Below are 21,163 nucleotides of genomic sequence, written 5' to 3' on the forward strand. Positions count from 1 at the left end.
GGGTGGGGTGAGGGAAGAGGAAAAGCACGCGTGCGGAGTGAGCTAGGGCTGTTCCCGGAGCAGCCTGAGAGTTGAACCAGGAGAGGACATTCAGACAAGCTTTAATGAGGACAGGGTTTGAGAAGGTAGCAAGGTGGTCATTAATGGTAAAGGTCAGGAAGGTTGAGAAGGAAGGAGTACAGCTTGAGAAGAGGTAGCGACCATTTTGCTGATGAAGAATGTCAACCATTGGGTTGGAAGTGCAAGAGTTTCTGAAAAGTAATAAACTCTTAAGTCCTGGCAGTAGTGTTATAGAAATTTTATGTTTTTAAATTAAGAAAAATTTGAAATTCATGTGCCTTCCACAATTTATGCCTATAATATAGACCAAAGTGTGGTATATAAATGATTTTTTTCTTGATAGGTAATTGGAAATCTTGTAACAGTTGTAAGCCTTTATCATATATTTATATACTATTTTTGTATCTTTCATGTGAATTTTATAATTGGAGGATAATGCTTATGTCCTATATCTGTGTTGTTACTACATAAGTATTGTATTTTAAACATTGTTATTCAAATAGCTTCTGATATTTATCACCTTCCTTAACAATATTCTTTGTATTTGGGAATACATTTGTTCTGCTGAGCCTTGCTCTGGACTGGGGTATTACAAAATGTCCCCCTTTATCTTCCCCAGCTTGGATCCTAACGATTGTGGACTTTCAGATGGAGCCACAGCCTCAGCCCTCTGCTCTTCCCACGTGTACTCCTTTACCTTTGGAAATGGTGTTTTTCATTTCTTGTGTGTGTGGCCCTCACCTGAATGAGGATGACTCCACGTATGTCTATATTTTCATCCTCCACTTTTTGTTATGTTATCTTCCCAGCCCCACACCTAGAAAATTCTCCTAATTCTTCAGGGGCCAACTGAAAAGTCACTTAAACTAAAGAGGCCTTTTCCAATTCCCCAGCTGGTCTCTGACTTTCTTCTTTCTGTAGATGTTTATTTGTTGATTGTTCTGTCCCAGGCACTATGCTAGCCCCCTGGTACACAAAACAGGGATTGGTGCTTACAATGAGGACCTCTTTTTAGCGTTCTTCCCTTGTGTCTCTTATTCGTTTTTACAATAACCCTTACCTAAGTATTTAATCATCAGCTATGTAATTACTTTTCCTTTAAACCAGTTCTCTTGTAGAATTTTATGTATTGGAGTGACAGTGGTTAATAAGATCATATAGGTTTTAAGTGTACATTTCTATGATACTTGATCTCTATATTGCATTGTATGCCCACCACCCAAAGTCAAATCAAGAATTTCCCTACTTTAATAAAAAGATGTTCACGTTTTCTGTTACCAAGAATTAAATCCATGGAATTTTCCGTGTTTGCTTCTAATTAAGTCATGCTCTTTATTCTATCAATTCTTCCTTGTAGTGACTCCTTTTCCATTGCCTCATCAAATTATATATGGATTATTGCCAGAGTCTGCTTACAGGACTTCTTTGTACTGTAACCAGGTTAATTTTCCTGAAGAAATAAATTTCCACACATCCCACATTGCTCAGAAATTGGTTACCCGTTGAGCAGATAAAAAGAAATGTAAATTTAGGACTATCCCTCATCCTCTTTTCAGATCCTTTACAGCAGCAGCGTTTTTCTGTCTCTTGCGCATTCCATGTTTTAAGTATTTTCTCCACCTAGATATCCTTTCCATTTTCTTCTCTTAAGTCTTGTGTATTTTACAAAGCCTTTCCCCTACCGAAGGACACTGCTTTTGTCTTTGAACTACTATTACATGTATACTACAAAGTTGGCATTTTTATCCAGCATATTCAATAGCTGTGCTGTTTTTTATATATTTATTCTCTCTCCCAGTTAATCTTTGAACTGTTTAAAAATCATATCCGACTAAGAGAAAGAAATACTTGGTAAAGGGCAAAAAGGCAATGGCCACTTGAAGACTAGCTTCTCTGCATATAGCCAAAAACTTGTCACTTGTTTTTAATTAGAGCTTTTTATATTAGTTTTACATTAGATATATGCCACATAGTTAGTTCCTTCATCCTTCTTCATGACATGATAAAGTTTAACTTTTCTGTGCCTGTTGGAGGATCAAAAACACTTTTACATCACATATTTCCATACTTTGTTGAATATACTAAATGTTGTTAGTCTTGTCTGTTTTCTCCCTTTTTACATAATTCATATTAGTCCCTCTTACCATTAAAAACACTACTCAGAATGTCGTTACCATTTTGAATGTGCAGAGTCGGTCTGCAGGGAGTAAGAGGCTGGGAGTCCGGAAGATACGGGTCCTAGCGCACTGCTGCAGTCTATAAATTCTTGCACAAGACCTTCCAAAGGACATTGGGTCTCAGTTTCATAATCTGTAAATAAAGTTTTCAAGCAATTTGTCTCTTAAAATTTTTTTCTAGGTCTAAATTTTTGTTGTATTTATAGTGACACTAAATAGTTACCCTGTTCTGTTTTGTTTTTTACTTTAGCCTGAAGCTGGGCTATATTGTTTTAACCAAGTCTTGTTATAATTTCCTTTCAGGTTCTAGTTCAGAATTAGTCATCAGTACTTCCTTTGGAATTTGTTCTGTTTGGATCCAGCGTTGTTTTCACAGCAAACACACACTAATTATTAAGGAGAATAAATTACCCTAGTTGGGATTGACTTGCTTTTTTTTTTTAAAGGTATTTTCAAAAGAAATAATTCCAGATTGATGGATGAAATTTTAAAACAGCAACAGGAACTTCTGGGCTTAGATTGTTCCAAATACTCAACTGAGTTTGCAAATAGTAATGACAAAGATGATCAAGGTAAGCCTGAATTGAAAATTGAGTATCTGACATAGCCAGATGTGTTTTGTGGTGCAAGGCAAATTCTGTCACTCTTGCTGTAGTCATTCATTTTGCCCTGTTAGTCTTTATTGTCACCACCTTTCATCATCAGATTTAGACTTTTCTGTCTTCATTTCGTTAATTTCAGAAAAAGGATAAAATCATGACTTTCATAGATACTTTAAAAAAATGTGCCTGACCAAGTGGTGGTGCAGTGGAAAGAGCTTCGGACTGGGACACGGAGGTCCCAGGCTCAAAAATCCCGAGGTCGCCAGCTTGAGCGTGGGATCATAGACATGACCCCATGGTTGCTGGCTTGAAGCCTAAGGTCGCTGGGTTGAGCCTATGGCCACTGACTTGAGCAAGGGGTCACTCACTCTGCTGACCCCTTGCTCAACTAGCCCCCCAGTTAAGGCACATATAAGAAAGCAATCAATGAACAAGGTGCCACAATGAAGAATTGATGCTTCTTATCTCTGTCTCTTCCTGTTTGTCCCTATTGGTCTCTCTGATTCTCTCTGTCAAAAAAAAAATGTGTTAAAGATTTCATTTAACTTGTAAACCACCAGGAACCGGACAGATTTTATAACTAGTTCAAAAGAGAAGCCATAGAACGGACACATTTCTAGTTTCTGGAACACTGAGATGGTTTTTATGTGGGGTTGGCGGGAACCTCTCTAGAGAAGAATTTGACATTGCTGTCACTTTACCTAGAATTCTTTCAATTGTAAAATAGCTTTGATAGAATCATAAATTTGAGCCCTGGCCAGGTTGCTCATTTGTTTAGAGTCTCGTCCTGACACTCTAAGGTTACGGGTTCAATCCTGGTCGGGGCACATACAAGAATAAACCGATGAATGCGTAAATAAGTGGGAGAACAAATCAATGTTTCTTTATCTTGCTCTCTTCTTTCCTCTCTCTCAAATCAATTTAAAAATATTTTAGAAAAAGAGTCAAATTTGATAAGGTGTATATTATAGACAATGCATATTCCATTTAAACCTTTTTTGTTTTTGAATATATGTTACTGCTAATTGTACTATAATTGTAGATGCTGTTTTAAACTTATAGCAACTGTAATTTACCATATAATTAAAATTCCTGTTCGAGGATTTATTCACAGATACAAGGTCATTCTGAGTGCTTAAAAAGAAGGCAGTTTATAAATATATACACAACTTGATGTGTGGGTCTTTTCAGAGGAAAGTATATAGTTTAAGTATATTTGATATGGAAATTGAAAGGTTTAGATGATTCTTGTTTACTGTAAGAACTGTACCATTATTTTGGTCTGAACTTTATATATCTTGAAACTGAATTTGAAATATATCTGAAGAGGGTGTTTTTTTAATACCTTGTTTATGTTTTCCTCCAGTTTTAAATTGCCAATCGGCAGTGAAGGTCCTGTCCCCAGAAGACGGAAAAGCAGATATTGTGCGAGCTGCTCAGGAATTCTGCCAGTTAGTAGCCCAGCAGCAGAGGAAATCCACAGATTTGGATGTGCATATGTTAGACAGTTTACTAAGTAAGTCATAGTTATATGTTTTTAGTTTTGTCCCACAAATGCACAGTAGGAAGAAGAAAATCTAGGTTCCTTTTGCGTTTTAAAGCCTGATGTTGTTTCACATAGAACTGTGTTCCTGAAGTTTAAAGATCCTATGTGAAAATGATTTGTAGTTAATGAAATTTGTAGTCAACTCACTTTCATGAGGACTTACTGGTAAAGGAGGGGACCTAAGAGGATTGGGTGAAGGGGGGTGAATATTCTTAAAAAGAAGACTTGTGTGTTAAAAGTCTTCTCTCTGGAATGTTTTTCTATACTGACAATGGATTTTCTAATTCTCCAGACACCAAGTGGGTGTCCAACGATTCAGTTTAATTTCAGTACTAATTATCCAGAGTTCGTGTCAGATTCTACCAGGTTTAAGGGCTTAGTCATACAAGACTGCCCCCACTTCACATGCCAGTTGCAGTTCTCTGGCCACCTGTATTCGGATCAACCAACTATAATGGGGGTTCCCATGACTCCCTCCTAAAGTTTGACAATTTGCTAGAATGGCTCACAGAACTCAGGGCGGCACATGTGTTTACCAATTTGTTACAAAGGGTACAACTCAGAGTGAACTAAATAAAAGAGGTGTACATGGCAATGTTATGTTGGAGGGTGAGGAGAGTGTTGTTGCATGCCTCTGATACCAAATCCTGATGGCTGCAAGTTACACCCTCTAATTGCATGGTTAATTTCTCTGGCAATTGGCCTCTATCCTGAAGTTATCTAGGGGCCTACCAAGAGTTACCTTATTAACATAAACTTTGCTTTAGTTTAAAAGGGCTTATGAATAACTAAAGATATTCCCTTACCTCCATTTCTCTGGAAATTTCTAGGGGTTTAGACCAAATATGTATTTTTTATTATACTATAATATCACACTCTTCCCTCCCCTCTTTCTTTTTAGTTTGAACTCTATTAAGTTTAAATTTAATAGCTATTAGAAAGCAGTCCTAAGAATCATCTGTCATCCATAACTCCTTTTTTAGTATTTCTTCTATAATGGTATATCAAATATTCCACTTTATCGGTCATTTTATATCAAATATAACATTTTATTTTTTTTTTCTTCAGCTGTTTTTGTAAAAGCCGTTAGTTTGCTTATTCTGTCTAGAGCTTCCTCGCCTCAGAACTTTGCCTTCACTTTATGGTCATCCTTGATTCTTTTGAATAAAGGCAATACTTACAACAAATTTATGGCCATTGATAATTTCTATAGCCGTATAATTTTAGACATATATTTTTGTTCATTCCATAGAACCTCCATTAATCTTAGTTATTAATCATGCATTTTCTGTCTTACTCATTTATTTCGGAGAGGTGCTAAAGTATTGAGCCCAGGTGTTGCATGCAGGGATTGCAAACTGATGATAAATGAGAATGTGCACAATCGTAAGTTAACTCATTAACTTGACAGAAGTAAACCTTCTGAATATTATCACTCTGAGAAGGTCCCTAGTGACTGCAGTTAATCTCTCTCCTCTGATCCCTAACATGAGGCAACTACTGATCTATTTTGTGACTGATTTAGCTTTTTCTAGAAATTTTATAAATAGAATCATATAATATAAAGTCTTTTCTGTCTCGCTGTGTTTGCTAAGCGTATTTTTTGAGGTTCATTCATATTGTGCATCTATTAGTAATTTGTTATTTTTTTTGGTGAGTAGTACTTTATAGGTATGTCACATTTTGTTGATGTCATTTGGTTTGTTTGAATAATGCTGTTGTGACCATTTACATACAAGTCTGTATGTGGACATGCTTTCCTTTTTCTTGAGTAGATAACTTATAGTGGAATTGCTAGATTGTGTGGTAAATGAATATGTAACTTAAGAAACTGCCATACTGTTTTCCAAAGAGGCTGTACTGTTTTATATCTCACCAGCAAAGTAAAGGAATCTAGATTGTCCATCCTTGCCAAGACAGTATTGTCAGGGTTATTTTTGTTTGTTTTTGTTTTTTAGTTTTAGCCATTCTAGCGGGTGTGTAATAATATCTCATTGTGGTTTTAATTTCTGTTTTTCTAATGATTAATGATATTGAGCATTTTTCATATACTATTTGTCATTTGTTCAAGTTTCTTACCTATTTTTAATGGGTTTGGTTTATATTGAGTTTTAAGAAGTCTTTAAATATTCTGGGTATAATTCTTTTATCAGTAATAAGATATGTGATTTGCAAATACTGTCAGTTTATGGCTCAGCTCACCTTTTCCTTAATGGTTTTATTAAAGAGTTTAATATTTACGAAATCCAGTTTATCAGTTTTTCTTCTATGGATCATACATTTGGGGTCATAGCTAAGAATTTTTTGCCAAATCCAAAGTCAATTATTTTCTCCTGTGTTTTCTTCTAGAATTTTTATAGCTTTAGCTGTTAAATATATCTAAGTCTGTAACCCATTTTGACCCAATTTTTGTTAATGGTGTGAGGTACAGGATACCAGTTTTTCTTCTACTACCATTTATTAAAAAGACTAATCTTCCTTGAATTACTTTAGCTCTTTTGTTGAAAATCAGTTTATCATAAATATGCAAGTTTACTTTTGGTCTTTCTATTCTCTTGTTCTATATTCTGTACTTATAATGCTACACTGTCTCGGTTACTATAGCCTACTACAGGGGTCCCCAAACATTTTACACAGGGGGCCAGTTCACTGTCCCTCAGACCATTGGAGGGCCAGACTATAAAAAAAACTATGAACAAATCCCTACGCACACCGCACATATCTTATTTTAAAGTAAAAAAAAAAAAGGGAACAAATACAATATTTAAAATAAAGAACAAGTAAATTTAAATCAACAAACTGACCAGTATTTCAATGGGAACTATGGGCCTGCTTTTGGCTAATGAGATGGTCAATGTCCGGTTCCATATTTGTCACTGCTAGCCGTAGCAGGTGATATGACGCGCTTCCGGAGCCGTGATGCGTGCATCCCACGTCACTGGAAGTAGTACTGTACGTGAGCCATGCTGCGCTTTGTGGCGCCGCCACATACAGTACTCCCGGAGCACAGGATGAGGATGGATCCTGTGCTCCTCTCACTGACCACCAATGAAAGAGGTGCCCCTATCGGAGGTGCAGCGGGGGCGGATAAATGGCCTCAGGGGCCGCATGTGGCCCACGGGCTGTAGTTTGGGGACCCCTGGCCTACTATATATAGTAAGCTTTGAAATGAGGTAATATAAGGGTTTCAACTTTGATATTATTTTTCAAAATTTATTTGGCTACTTGAGGTCCTTTCCGTTTCCATATACATTATAGGGTCAGCTTGTGAGTTCCTCTTCCTATCCCCCACCCCAAAATACCCTCTTTTTTGATAAGGATTGAGTTGATTCTATAGGTCAGTTTGGGGAGAATTGCCGTATTAACAATAGTATTCCAATCCTTGAACATAGTATATCTCTCCATTTATTTGGGTCTTAATTTTTCTTTTAAAAATATTTTGTAATTTTAGGATATAGAGTTTCTACTTCTTTTGTTAAATTTATTCCTAAGTATTTTGTTCTTTTTGATGCTGTTGTTAATGGGATTATTTTCTTAACTTTATTTTTAGATTGTTGATACTATATGGAAATGCAATTAGTTTTTTAATATTGATATCAGTATCCTGTAGCCTTGCTAAAATTTCATTAATATTTCTAATAGTTCTTTTTGTAGAATTTAGAATTTTCCAAGTACAAGATTATGTTGTCTATACATAAAGATTACCACTGCTGTCGCTGCTCAGTTTGTGTCAGCCAGTAATCTGCACACTGTTGTACTCAAACACCTTGTCTGTAAGGTTTCTGAAACCTTTGTGTGATATTGGAGAGTACATTCAGGTCAGTTTGCAAGTCTCCTCGGCTCTTCCTTTTCACTGGGCTTTCCTGCTGCCTGCATTACCCTTCCTCCCCCACCCCATCCTCCTTCCTCCTCTGGGGTGTCATTTCCCATTCAGCTGTGAATGTGTGGAGAGCTTATCTGAGCCCTTGTTTTCGGGATCTCCCTGTTAAGTTTCTGGCCGTTATTGCTTGCCCTGGGGCTGCAGCATCAGAGGGGCCACGCTGTAGGTTTTCCTCACCCATTCCCCTATAAGCTTGTCGCTTTCCGCTGGCAGAACCCTAGGTTTTCACCATTGTCCCCTCCCTTCTGCTCACAGCCTCACTTCCAAATCGGGTCCCTATGTTTTGGGTGTAAGCAGTAAACCTGCTGGTTTTTGCAGTCAGCTCCATGCTGGTAAAACTCAAGTTCTCTCCAGTGGGTGGGCGGTAGAGGCGAGAGCACTGGGAGCATTACCGGGCTGGCAGGCTAAAGATACTTGCCATTCTTAACCTGAAGCTCCAGCTGGTATTCTGTTGTTTTGTTTTTAAAGAATAAAAGTCTGCTTCTGGTTAATATCCAGTGCCCTTAACTGACTGGTTTTGTCCAACTTTTTAATACATTTTTTGAGAGGATTTATCACTTTTTTTCTACCACTGTTAACAAGAAGTCCTTTGTTATAATTTTTTTTTTTAATAAAAAGACTGCTTTTTCAAGAAGCAGAGCAATATGTGTTCTACTTAATGCACTCACTCTACCAGCGTGGACTTTTAAAGAGACTTTGTTAGGAAAATAATTCTTTATTTCTACTGGGTGGACCTGTCTTATGTAGTCTCCTTATTTAACAAATGAAGGAACTCAGCCCTGCGGAGGTTATGTGACAGGAAAGTTAGTGGCAGACTAAGGTGATTAGGAAGTGTTGGAACCTGAGTCTTTTGGATTATAGCATCCTTTTCCTCTACCAGTGACTTTTAAGATTTATTTTACAGCCATTCAGCTACCTTTATTCTTTTTCCCTCATTCCAGTTGTAAAGCAAAAAAGGGCCGTTTCTTTGTCTCCGCTTCCCCTTCTATGGGGCCTAGGCTCTGGGGAACACTGAGGACATTTGTACTGTATAGTTGGGAGTTGGTTTTTCTGAGTCCTTAGCTACAAATGAGGGGCAAGGAGGAAGGAAGGAGAGTAGAGATTTTTAAAGTTTCTTTTCATCCGAAGTTATCTGTGTGACCAGAATAAACATTTGTGTCCTTAAAGCAGTGTGGTTCCCAGGCTGCCATGAGAACACTGAAGTTGAGTCTTGTGAGATAGATGGGGTCAGGGGGATGCCTGTAGGGTTTAGTGTGGGAGCTGGGTTATCCCCCAGTTAAATGAACTTTAGAGAAAACTTCCTATTTGGAAATAGCATAGATATTAAAGTATATGTTGGGCAGTGGGGTGAAGGTATGGAAAGTAAAGCATCAGAAAGAAACCTGATACTCAAAGCACAAGAATCTGATTTGATGAACAGATTTTGCCCCTGGTCATTTTATTTTTAAAGAATGCATGTTGCCTCACCAGGCACTGGTGCAGTGGATAGAGCATCAACCTTGGATGCTTAGGACCCAGGTTCAAAACTCCAAGGTCACTGACTTGAGCACGGCCTCATCTGGCTTGAGTGTGGACTCACCAACTTGAGCATGGGGTCGCTGGCTTGAGTGTGGGATCATAGACATGACCCCATTGTCGCTGGCTTGAAGCCCAAGGTCACTGACTTGAGCCCAAGGTCGCTGGCTTGAACAAGAGGTCACTTGCTCTATTGTAGCCCCTTGGTCAAGGCATGTATGAGGAAACAGTCAATGAACAACGAAAGTGCCACAACTATGAGTTGATGCTTCTCATCTCTCTCCCTTCCTGTCTGTCTATCCCTGTCTGTCTGTCTCCTTCTCTCTCTTAGTTTAAAAAAAAAAAAAGAGTGCATGTTAAATTTATGTGTATTTCTTTCTTTCCAAGGTTCAAATGGTTTCCCTGATCCTGATGTAGTGTTGAAGTTTGGTCCTGTGGAGAGCACGTTAGGCTTTCTTCCCTGGCAAATCAGATTGACTGAGATTATGTAAGTAATTAAAGGTGTACTAACTTGGGCTCGATTCAGTGCAAGTTTCTTGAACCCAGCTCTGTACTAGGCTTAGTGGGAATTCCCAAAGAATTACGGTACTGGAGTCTTCCCTCAGGTGTCTCTCAGTATCAGTGGTAAATACTTAAGATACCAATGCTCAGACACAGGAGAGTGTGTGGTATTGACACCGGTTATCATAGGATACAGGAGTGAGAGATATCTCTGTGGGCCAGAGTTGTTGACTGTCTATCTAGAAGAGGTGTGACTTGGTCTGGAGTATATGAAATGGGTGGGATTTTTGTGACTAGAGAACAGGGGAGACATGCAGGGTATCGGCAGGGAGGAGAAAGGCGGGCCGCGAGGGACAGACCAGCACGTTTACAGACACAGGGAGGGAGCTGGCCACACCAGAGCCAGGAGGTGGCCTTGGAGAGTAGGGAGGTGGAATAGGGCGGTTGGGATGTAGGCACGGGAACACTGGAAGTAGCAGTGTAAGAGGTGTGTAGTTGTTTGGGCGGAAGGAAAGCGGTGAGCCTGTGGATAATGCAGGAATAGTGATCTTGGAAATGTGCTTGGCATCTGCAGAATCAAGTGGATTGGATTTGGGAAAGGGTGAGGTGAAAACACAAGTGAAGATGCCATAGCTGTAATTTAGGGGAGAATACAGTGATGAGAATGAAAATGCTTATTTAGCATCGCTTGACAAGCTTTTTGTATGAAGGACCAGATAGTAAATATTTTAGGCCTCCTGGGGTCCTGCGGTTTCGTGCGGTGACTCCTGTTGTAACTACTCAACATTGGTTAGTATACCTAAACAACCACAAGCCACGTGTGAACAAATGTGTGTGACTGCATTCTAATAAAACTTGATTTACAGAAACAGGTGGCTGGATCCTGGGCTGTATTTGTCGACAGCTGATTTAAAGCAAAGGAGAGACTTAGGAGCCTTAAAGCCTTAAAATATATTTAAATTCTGGGTTTGATGAGGAAAATACTATAAATTCTGTCTCTCATGAGGAGTAACTAGCAAGTATAATAACTACCTAGCACTTTACTAATTGTGGTAAAAGATACAGAAGAAATGAAGGGACTCCTGAGTTTTTAAGCCTAAGTGACTGGGTGAATTATGTTACTGAGAGAAATGGCAAAGTCAAGGGGACATTGATTTTTGAAAGGAAGCTGTTGACTTCAGGAATAAGACAATTGTGAGGCCATAGTGTGTTTAGATGGAAGCTTGTAGGAGGGCGGGAGAAAATGTAGAATTGGTGCTTGGGGAAGTCAAGGCTAAAGCTGAACGTTTGGGGAGCACCAATTCCTTGGAAGTAGAAGTAGTGAAGATGTGCGAACAGGACCTCTCTGAAGTGGACCTAGTGGAACATGGTGCCACCGGGTCACGTGCTTCAAGCTCGAGGGGAGGAAGGTGGCAGAGAGGCAGAAAAGAGCCCATAGTTTGGTGGAGTCAGAAAGGGCTGGCGATCACCTGATGCTGCCTCCTCATCTTACAGGTGATGAAAGTGGGAGAGACATTGCTCAGCCTTGTAACGAAGGGGAATCAGAGCTCAGGCCCCCAGGTTTTGGGTTCTTTATGGGGGGGTATATTTTTCTTGTCTTTTGTTTCCCAGGGGTCCCAAGTCCTTTTGAGTGCATTTCAGGTGTGGTCTAAGAGAGGCAGCAGTGATACTTTGTGACATTGGGAGTAGTTTAGAGAGAAGAGTGTATTTTCAGAGAGATCTTGGTTTTAATCTTTGCTGTGCAGCTCAATAATGTGACTTTGAAAGCCAGTAGCCACGGCCACCATCACAGCCGCCTGGCCCGTGCAGGTTCGCATTAGATTTGGACAGACGGTAACGAAACAATGGAGCCAAAAACTCCGAGTTTCCTAGAATCAAAGGTTTCTAGCTCACCAGCCTTATTCACCTCTGTTCCCCATCTCCTTCTCTCTGCACAAACTGGCTTCTCCTTCAGCACTCTGCCATCTTGGCTGCTTCTCCTCTCCTCCATGTGAACTTTCTCTGCTCTCCTACAGCATAGGCTTCTCCTAGAATGTAATCACTCTTCTCTCTAATGCTAAGCTCAGGAACCGAGAGAGAGCAAGTTCCTGGTCTGCCCCCATTTTTAAATATAGTGAAGAAATCAAAACCTTTAATCCAATTACAAACAAGGAAGTCTCTGATACAAAGTCACTTATCTGAAGCATAATGGGATTCCTCCTGAGAGTGCACCACCCCATATCATGCAACAGTCAAGGATGTGGGGAAAAGCTTAGTCTTAAAATAAGCCTCAGGCTATAACGACCCAGCCTGCTTACAGCCTATCCCTCATAACCAATACAAACTATAAGTGAGCAAACATGTATCATATTTAAAAACTTATTTGACCAACAGGCCCTGGCCGGTTGGCTCAGTGGTAGAGTGTCGGCCTGGTGTGCGGAGGACCCGGGTTCGATTCCCGGCCAGGGCACACAGGAGAAGCGCCCATTTGCTTCTCCACTTCCCCCCTCCTTCCTCTCTGTCTCTCTCTTCCCCTCCCGCAGCCAAGGCTCCATTGGAGCAAAGATGGCCCAGGCGCTGGGGATGGCTCCTTGGCCTCTGCCCCAGGCGCTAGAGTGGCTCTGGTCGCGGCAGAGCGACGCCCCAGAGGGGCAGAGCATCGCCCCCTGGTGGGCAGAGCATCGCCCCTGGTGGGCGTGCCGGGTGGATCCCGGTCGGGCGCATGCGGGAGTCTGTCTGACTGTCTCTCCCCGTTTCCAGCTTCAGAAAAATACAAAAAACAAAAACAAAAAGACAAAACTTATTTGACCAACAGACTTTGAAAGCTATTTAAACTTCTCTATTTTTGTAAAATGGGCAGTTAAATATAGAGTTGAGGATTTGAATCTAATGATGGACATAAGATACCAAGCACATAACAGGCTTTCTCTTGGGTCTTTGTACATATGTCTGTCATAGTTTTCTGTTATGTTGAGGTTTTCTCTGTGTCTGTCCACCGTCCACCAGACCAGGCGCCCTGATAGCAGGAAGGTGTCATATCATAGTACAGAAGAAACGGTGGAGCCTGACAAAGCAGGCCAGGAGGAAGCATGACCACTGCTGAGGCACTGAGCTGCGGTGCCAGGTGCTTCTTGAGGCGGGCAGGAGGTGGGCATCGATAAAGGGGGTAAAATGGGGAAGCCCTTGGAAAGGGGGTGGTTTGAGGAGGACATGTGAAGCAGGCTTTAGCATTTCACAGGAAGCAGTCATTAAATTTGTCCTTTGAGGATATAATTTCAGTAGAGTGAATAAGATAAAAGATTACTAGCAGAGATTATTAAGATAGGGAAATGATGTGGTTGATTTGTTTTAGGATCCTTGGCAGGCAGAGGAAGGGTTAAGCTGGGTGGAAGGGAGGCTAAAGAAAGTGCAGCGAAGAGAACCACAGGGTCAGGCCATTCGCTCACATCGGTTTGTTGAGCCTTTTGTGGTGCATGTGACTCCAGAATTCTGAATGTGACTCTTGTACAATAATCAGGTGTTTGGCTCTGATACTGTTTAGAATTTCCAAAACTTCACAATAAAGCTGTATAAAGTAGAAAAAAATTTTTAAATGTTAATTATAGAAAATTATTTAAGTGTTTAAAATACTTAAAGGGGAACTCTCCGGCTGTCACTCTGCCTTTAAAGTCTTTGTCTTCACACTGTAATCGTCCCTTGGAGCAGTCGGCATTGGTGGAGGTAAATACCGGTCACTGACTGGTCGCTCAGCCCGTGGCCCCTGCACTGTCCAGTGGGGTAAGCGGCCGTGCTGCTCAGCGGGTGCTGGGCCTGGCGCTCACAGATATTCTGGGAGCACCAGCTTCACTCGGGTAGGCTAGCTGTTGGATTAAATTTTAGTGAAATCCTTTACAAATAGATCTCCAGTTTTGCATTAATCCAGACTTATGCTGTAAGAGGTTCTGAATCTCTATCTCACTGCAAGTTGCTTTTCTCTTCTTGTGGAAAAGAGATTTTTTTTTAACTTGAATTGTTTCACAGTGGGTTGAACAACCAGTTTGTAGAAATGGTTTGCATTCTCTGTCTTATAGTTTACTTTCTTCTGTCCTTGACCTCTTTTTGGTTGTTACTCTCTTGCTCTGCCTCCAAGTCACAGTATGCCATCTAATTGCTTTTCTCCCCCCATGTTTCTTTTCAGCTCCTTGCCTTCCCACCTAAACATCAGATATGAGGACTTTTTCTCTGCCCTCCGTCAGTACGCAGCGTGTGAACAGCGTCTGGGAAAGTAGTGATCCCTGGTTGCATCATTTGATTTCAGGCTTTTGGAGAAAAGGACCCATGTGACTGATGTTTACAAAGCACCTATGAAACCCTGTAAACACCTAGTTCATTATCCTCATAATTTATCAACAAACACAAAAAAGTGTCTTACTTGAGAGTAAGTATGTGTGAGTATGTGTGAGTGTGTGTGCGCGTGTGTGTATGGAAGTAAACTTATAAATGGGAAGTTTTACAGAAGGAAATACATGAACTTTCACCTCTGAGCAAATAGCAGTAATGTTATTGGAGCTGGAAGGTCAGTGTTGAAGGCTTCAGCCCCAACTACTTCCCTGTTTTTGTAGGAAGAGGAGTGGATGTTAAGAGCTGTTAGGTTGTTATTTTGGAGGGAGGGGATAATTTTTTCAGTCTTTCTTTGTGACCAAATTTTAATTTTTAAGAATAATATATTGACTTATTAAATGGAAGCATTCTAAGTTTGAGGGATTTTCCAGAGGAATGGAGTTCTGTGTTGCTCACATGTTACAAACTTGTTCATTGTTGGAGCAGAGGGAATACCTGTTTTCAGATATCCGTCCATTTTCATCTCATCTTTTAATTGTCAAACAATGTCACTTGAGAGTGTTCATCTGGTGTCTTTGTTTTGGATTGTGATGATTATTTGGGGAAAGAAAACTTACAACATTGAAATGCAGAATTTAAAAAATTTAAGTATTAGGCAGTCCAAAAAAAGGTGAAGAAGAATTTGTCATCTTAAAAGTAAAGGTGGAAAGTTTCTTAAAAAAGAAAAGAAAGTTTGGATTTTCTTTTTTGTTTGGTGGACAGTTTGCTACTTATTATCCAAGTTGGTTTAAAAAATATTTTCATTAACTATGTCTATTTTAAATGAGCACTTGAGGGAAGTTACAAGACAGCTCTTTTCTTCAAAAGTAACCTGTTCCTCTTTGGAATAGCGCAGTTAGGACCATGTTCATACTCAGGATTTTTACTCAGTAAATCCTGATGATGACTTTGTTTGAAAGATCTTTAAATAAGATTGAGGCCTGTGCAGGTAATAAAACATTACCAAAGTCTACAAAAGCAATCTAATTATACTTGTTCTCTTTCATGATAGAGAACAGCACTGGTTCTGTTTTTTTAAATGTATGAATGATTTTTTGATAGGTGTTAATTTTTTTTTTCTTCACTGCTGATCCTTGGACAGAAACTATTCTCTATATTTTATGGCTTATTTTCAGAAAAATCTTACCAACAAATATATAATAGTTATCTAAAATTGTACATTTAGAATGGAGAAGTTTAAATATATACTAGGTCTCTAAAGTCTGAAAAATAGCAGAGAAGACTGGATTTGGAAAGCAAGGTTTGGAATTGCTTGTCAGATTCTGAAGATAGGAAGAATAAATGTTTCAACTTTGGATTATAAAACCCCATTTATGATTTTAAAAATATACTTGAAATAAAATGATTAAATTTTGGTTTAGTGACATTACTTTGCACTTCATAGTTTTGTACATTGTAAGATTTTTTTTAAAGTCAGTTTATTGCATCTCTAAACTTTACCAGAAAATTTTTTATTTCTGTTCCCCTGTACTGTGATTCGTGTTCAATTAAGGCTTTTTTTTTTTTTTTTGCCTTAGTTTAAGACTGGATTTTTGCCTTTTATGAACATATGTCTTTTTTTAAACATTCTGGAATATATATATAGCTTTAATGAATTAAATCTAATGTGCCCAATGGCAGTGAAGAGATTTAATCTTTGTTAAAATGAAGTTAGTCAAATAAATTACCCACTGGGATATAGCCAAAGTTGCTAAAGGTTTAGTAGTTGTCTTTGTATTTTATTTTCTTTCATTTTATAACAGTGTAGTGTTACACATCAGAGGAAACCTATAATCTGTGACCCGAGTCCATTACAGTCCTAGGAAGAGACCCTTAAAACAAGTTGCTAAGGATTCTGAATTCAGATATAGGCAATCCAGCTCCTTCTCCTCACGACTTCAACTACTATTTGATCTACACAGCTTGAATGGCATTGGTCATTCTGTAATCCCTGCTAAAATGATCACTAGTTACGCATTATCAGGGCTCCCTTTGCACTCCCAAGAAGAACTGATAATTTTAAAGAAAAGTATTGTTTGTCTTTATGTCTATTGAAAGATATTGTCTTCAAATTGTTTCTTCTTGACACTCCCCTTAATGGAAAACCTATCGAATTCAACCTACATAATAGATGGCAGTTTGGAGCATAGCAAGAAGTCAGCGGGTTTGAATTCCATTCCCAATTCTGGTTTGGTTTTGTTTTTTAAAAATTTTTACTGTTACAAAGTTTGAAAGCTGGTTTTGATGCGATAACAAATTGTGGTGTATTGTGATGTTTAATAATGCCTGTCTTAAGAGAGGGAGGTATTGTTAATAAACAGTGCCAAATACACTGTGCATATCTACAAATTAATCTTTGAATGTATATTACTTGATAGCTCCCTCCTCCTGTTGTGTGATAGTACCATGCAGGATCAAATCCTTGTGATGTTTTGTATGACTGTAGATTGGTGACATGTGACATGTAAATAATGTGTAAAGCAAGTTTTTATGATTAAGGAATCAAATTTATTGAATTTTATGATTGAAAGTTGAAACTTAACATGTATGAACAAAAACAATAAAAGGATATACTCTTTTCATGGACTATAGTATTATATGAATGCTACATTTATTCTAAACATGTAGGACTTGCAGAAATGTAATGAGAAACTCCTATGACTAGATAGCAATACTATTTTTTTAGATGATATGTTCTTGGTTAAAACATAGACTCATTTTTACAGGTTAAACATTTGGAATCTTACAATGTTATTTGCTTTTTGCTCTATAACAGTGATGTAAAATTCATCTTCTCCATGGCTTTAATTGTCAGAATTTCACAGTAATTAAAATCTGCATTGATTTTTACAGAATATGGAATGCCAAATTTAAAAAGTATAGGTGTACTCTTTTAAAAAGAAGTTTGACAGCTTTTGTTAAACCGGAAAATAGAAGGATAAGAGCTGTCACCTGTTGTAGAGTGTTCACTTTCTGCCTTGAGGATCTAATGGTAAGATAGTTGGCTGTTATGCATAATTTTCATCTGAAATCAAATTTTTCAAAGCTCACATTTTAACTTTGGTTAATGGGAAATACCTTTAACAAAAATGAATGTAGGAAAAGTTCAGGATAGTTTGAAATAATCCCAGGAAATCTCAGCAATTGTATTGTACAAGAATCCTAGTTGATAGGTTGTAAGCTCTGATAGAATTGGCGGGAATGGGGAGTGCCAACAGAATTTGTTAAGGTTTTAAAAAGATACACATTTATTATAAAAAAAATTAAAGAATCTGGAGAAGGAAAGTAACTTATAATACCATAACTCATTGATTCCATTTTTTGGTGACAATCCTAGAATTCTTTTGTACTTATATTTAAAAAAATGGATCCTACTGTAACAGGTTTAATAAAGAGATTCTTTTTAAACTATATACTATGAAATGAGAGTCTTTGCATTCTGTTTTGTATTTTGTTAATGCTTTTAGATATAAACAATTAAATTGCATTAGCATCATGATAAAATGTTTGGAAAAAAATCATAGTTCACATTCAGTTATCCTTAATAAATATATAACCTTGGTCCATAATCTATAAATTATTTTATAATTATCTCTCTTTCCTCTATCTTCTAGAGATTCAAGAATTATAGATTAGTCCTGGCCGGTTGGCTCAGTGGTAGAGCGTCGGCCTGGCGTGGGGAAGTCCCGGGTTTGATTCCCGGCCAGGGCACACAGGAGAGGCGCCCATATGCTTCTCTCCCCCTCCCCCTCTCCTTCCTCTCTGTCTCTCTCTTCCCCTCCTGCAGCCAAAGCTCCATTGGAGCAAAAGATGGCCCGGGCGCTGGGGATGGCTCCTTGGCCTCTGCCCCAGGCGCTAGAGTGGCTCTGGTCGCGACAGAGCAATGCCCCAGATGGGCAGAGCATCGCCCCCTGGTGGGCGTGCCGGGTGGATCCCGGTTGGGCGCATGCGGGAGTCTGACTGCCTCCCCGTTTCCAGCTTCAGAAAAGTACAAAGAAGAAAAAAGAATTATAGATTAATTTTTGGCATTTGGAGTCATATCCAGATGATGGCAAAAAGTAACAAGTAGATGTACTCTCAGATCAAGCTGTCTGGTGTTGACCTTGTTCATACTTCCCTTTATTAGTACCAGTAATATAAGTTGCTTTTATGCAGATGAGAAAAGATTTGTTGGTCTTGGAGAAAGAAAATTTGAGCAAAATGAAGACAAAATGTAGGCAAGTGCTAACAGCACAGTTATACTTGTGTGTATCTAGTAAAGTATTTCTATTCTGATGATCAATTTTGGCTCCTGTATATTTTATGGATTTGGTTCTGTGAAGCCTTTATTCTGATAAAAGTTTATTTTGCAATCTTATTCCTCAGTAACAGCTGTACATAACTGCCGAAAATTTTTATTTTTACAAACGTTAATGGAGAAGTAGATGGGTAATGATAACAGTAACTAACTGTTTTCTCCAGACAGGAACCTATATTTTAACTAGATTTTAGATAATAATAAAAAAAAAAAGGGACATAACGATGTGGATGTTACATAACTGGAGGGAGATGTTTGACAAAGCATTTGTCCGGTCAGAGGTTCTCAGCTGGAGTGAGTATGCCCTCCAGTGGACATTTGACAATGGAGACATTTTTATTTCACACTTGGTGGGAGTGTAGGGCAGGGGACAGGAATACTACTGTTATCTAGTGAGAAAGGCCACGACAATCTTCAAAACAAAGAATTATTGGGCCTCAAATGTCAGTAGTGCTGAAGCAGAGACTCCTTTATTTCTTTTATTTGGGGAGGGGTAGTGATGTTGCTAAAATATAAGATAATTGTAAAAACACAAGTTTGTTTAAATAATGTATAGATCATAGTTTAGAGATGAAATAAATGTGCATATTTTAATTATATTAAATAATATATTAACTTTTTCCGCTCATGAATTCTGTTCATTATTTTCACATTTATCTTTGACATTTTGAGATACCTATCAGTTTTCCAAAGCTTATCAGCTTGTGTTTTTGATAGAAAGTAACGTTTTTCAAGAGAGTAATGTAAACATGTATATGGTAAGAAATCCCATGCTTCAAATTACCCATTCTATAAACATCAAGTTAGCAACTTTTTTCATCCTGTAGGTAATTGATTTCATATTGTTCTTAAAAATGATCTTTCAAGTGCTTGTTATAACACATCCTGCACTTGTTTTGGGGGTCATATCTTTAAGAATAATGACTATATCATTGGTAAATTTCTTTGCCTCATGTTTTTAAATAATTCATCCTATGGTCTTTTTTAGTCCTCTGAAATTAACATTGATTGAAATTTAAGTGTGATATTCCCAAATATTACCTGCAGTTCAAATAAGTAATTTTTATAAAGAGATTTTTGTTGACCTGGGGAAAAAATGACTTATGAGGGCTAATAATAAAGAAAAAGTTGCTTATGCTCAGGTGTACACAAGATATGTATGAGGATGTAAAAATAGTCCTGATAAATCTGTAATTGATTTTGGAATGTGGGGTACAACACCAAATCTAAAGTATTCAGGAGATTAACAAGACGGCACAAGAAATACCAGGCAAGTGATTTCATTAAATATTAATTCATGAGTTACTTGGAAACTGAAGCTCATCTGTATATAAACGTGCAGAATATCAAGTTGCTTGCAAAACAAACCCTCTGTCAGATATACTCTGAGATCCTCAGCTTATCAGATGCAATAGAAGACCAGCCCTGGTACTCACAGGATATCAGTTGATGCTTTTAATTCATTTAAAAGAAAGAAATCGGCCTGACCTGTGGTGGCACAGTGGATAAAGCGTCGACCTGGAAATGCTGAGGTCGCCGGTTCGAAACCCTGGGCTTGCCTGGTCAGGCACATATGGGAGTTGATGCTTCCAGCTCCTCCCCCCTGTCTCTCTCTCTCTCTCTCCTCTCTAAAATGAATAAATGAATAAAGAAAAAAGAAAAAAAAATTAAATAAATAAATAAATAAATAAATAAAAGAAAGAAATCATAACTTCCCCACTGCCTGTACTGTGGGCCCAAAACAAAAATGAAGTTAATAAAATCAAGTGTGTGTACGTATGTCACTTGTGGAGGTAGTAGGATTATGATTGCTGTGTGACAAAGGGTGATGTTGCCCAATTCCCCTCCATTGGACCTGTGCCATATTCCCACTTGCAATACATGAGAGTATGATTTCTTGAGAGTTTATTGTCAACCTTCAGATTTTTGCCAATTTGATGGATGAGAAATATTTTGGTTGTTTAAATTTGTATCTTATGGTAAGTAGATTGTGTTTCCAAAGATGGTTGTAATAATAGTTCCCATCCCACATGCTTTATTTTGCAATTTACCTTGCCAGTTTTCCATACCCTTGAATCTGGGCTGACCCTGTGACTGACTATAATATGTGTCAGAAGTGACATTGTGCAGTTTGCAAGGCTGTTAAAAGATATTTCTTCTTCTTCCTTGTTCTTGGATCCCTGAGTCAAATAATGAGACCACAAGGAGAGAGAGACACAGATTACAAGTGATATTGAAGTGCTTTCC

General features: G+C 38.5%; 1 protein-coding gene across 1 annotated transcript in view; it reads left to right on the forward strand.

The window, feature by feature from the left end:
- Positions 1-17,205, forward strand: part of NUS1 (NUS1 dehydrodolichyl diphosphate synthase subunit) — a 40,432-nt gene extending 23,227 nt beyond the window's left edge. Inside the window, exons 2-5 of the mRNA XM_066248023.1 lie at positions 2,684-2,809; positions 4,206-4,355; positions 10,168-10,267; positions 14,438-17,205. Coding sequence (XP_066104120.1) covers positions 2,684-2,809; positions 4,206-4,355; positions 10,168-10,267; positions 14,438-14,528 — 467 coding nt within the window. The 3' untranslated portion in view covers positions 14,529-17,205. The remainder of the gene's footprint in view (positions 1-2,683; positions 2,810-4,205; positions 4,356-10,167; positions 10,268-14,437) is intronic.
- Positions 17,206-21,163: the final 3,958 nt, after the last annotated feature.

The sequence above is a fragment of the Saccopteryx bilineata genome, chromosome 12, assembly GCF_036850765.1.
Source record: "Saccopteryx bilineata isolate mSacBil1 chromosome 12, mSacBil1_pri_phased_curated, whole genome shotgun sequence".
Lineage (NCBI taxonomy): Eukaryota > Metazoa > Chordata > Mammalia > Chiroptera > Emballonuridae > Saccopteryx > Saccopteryx bilineata.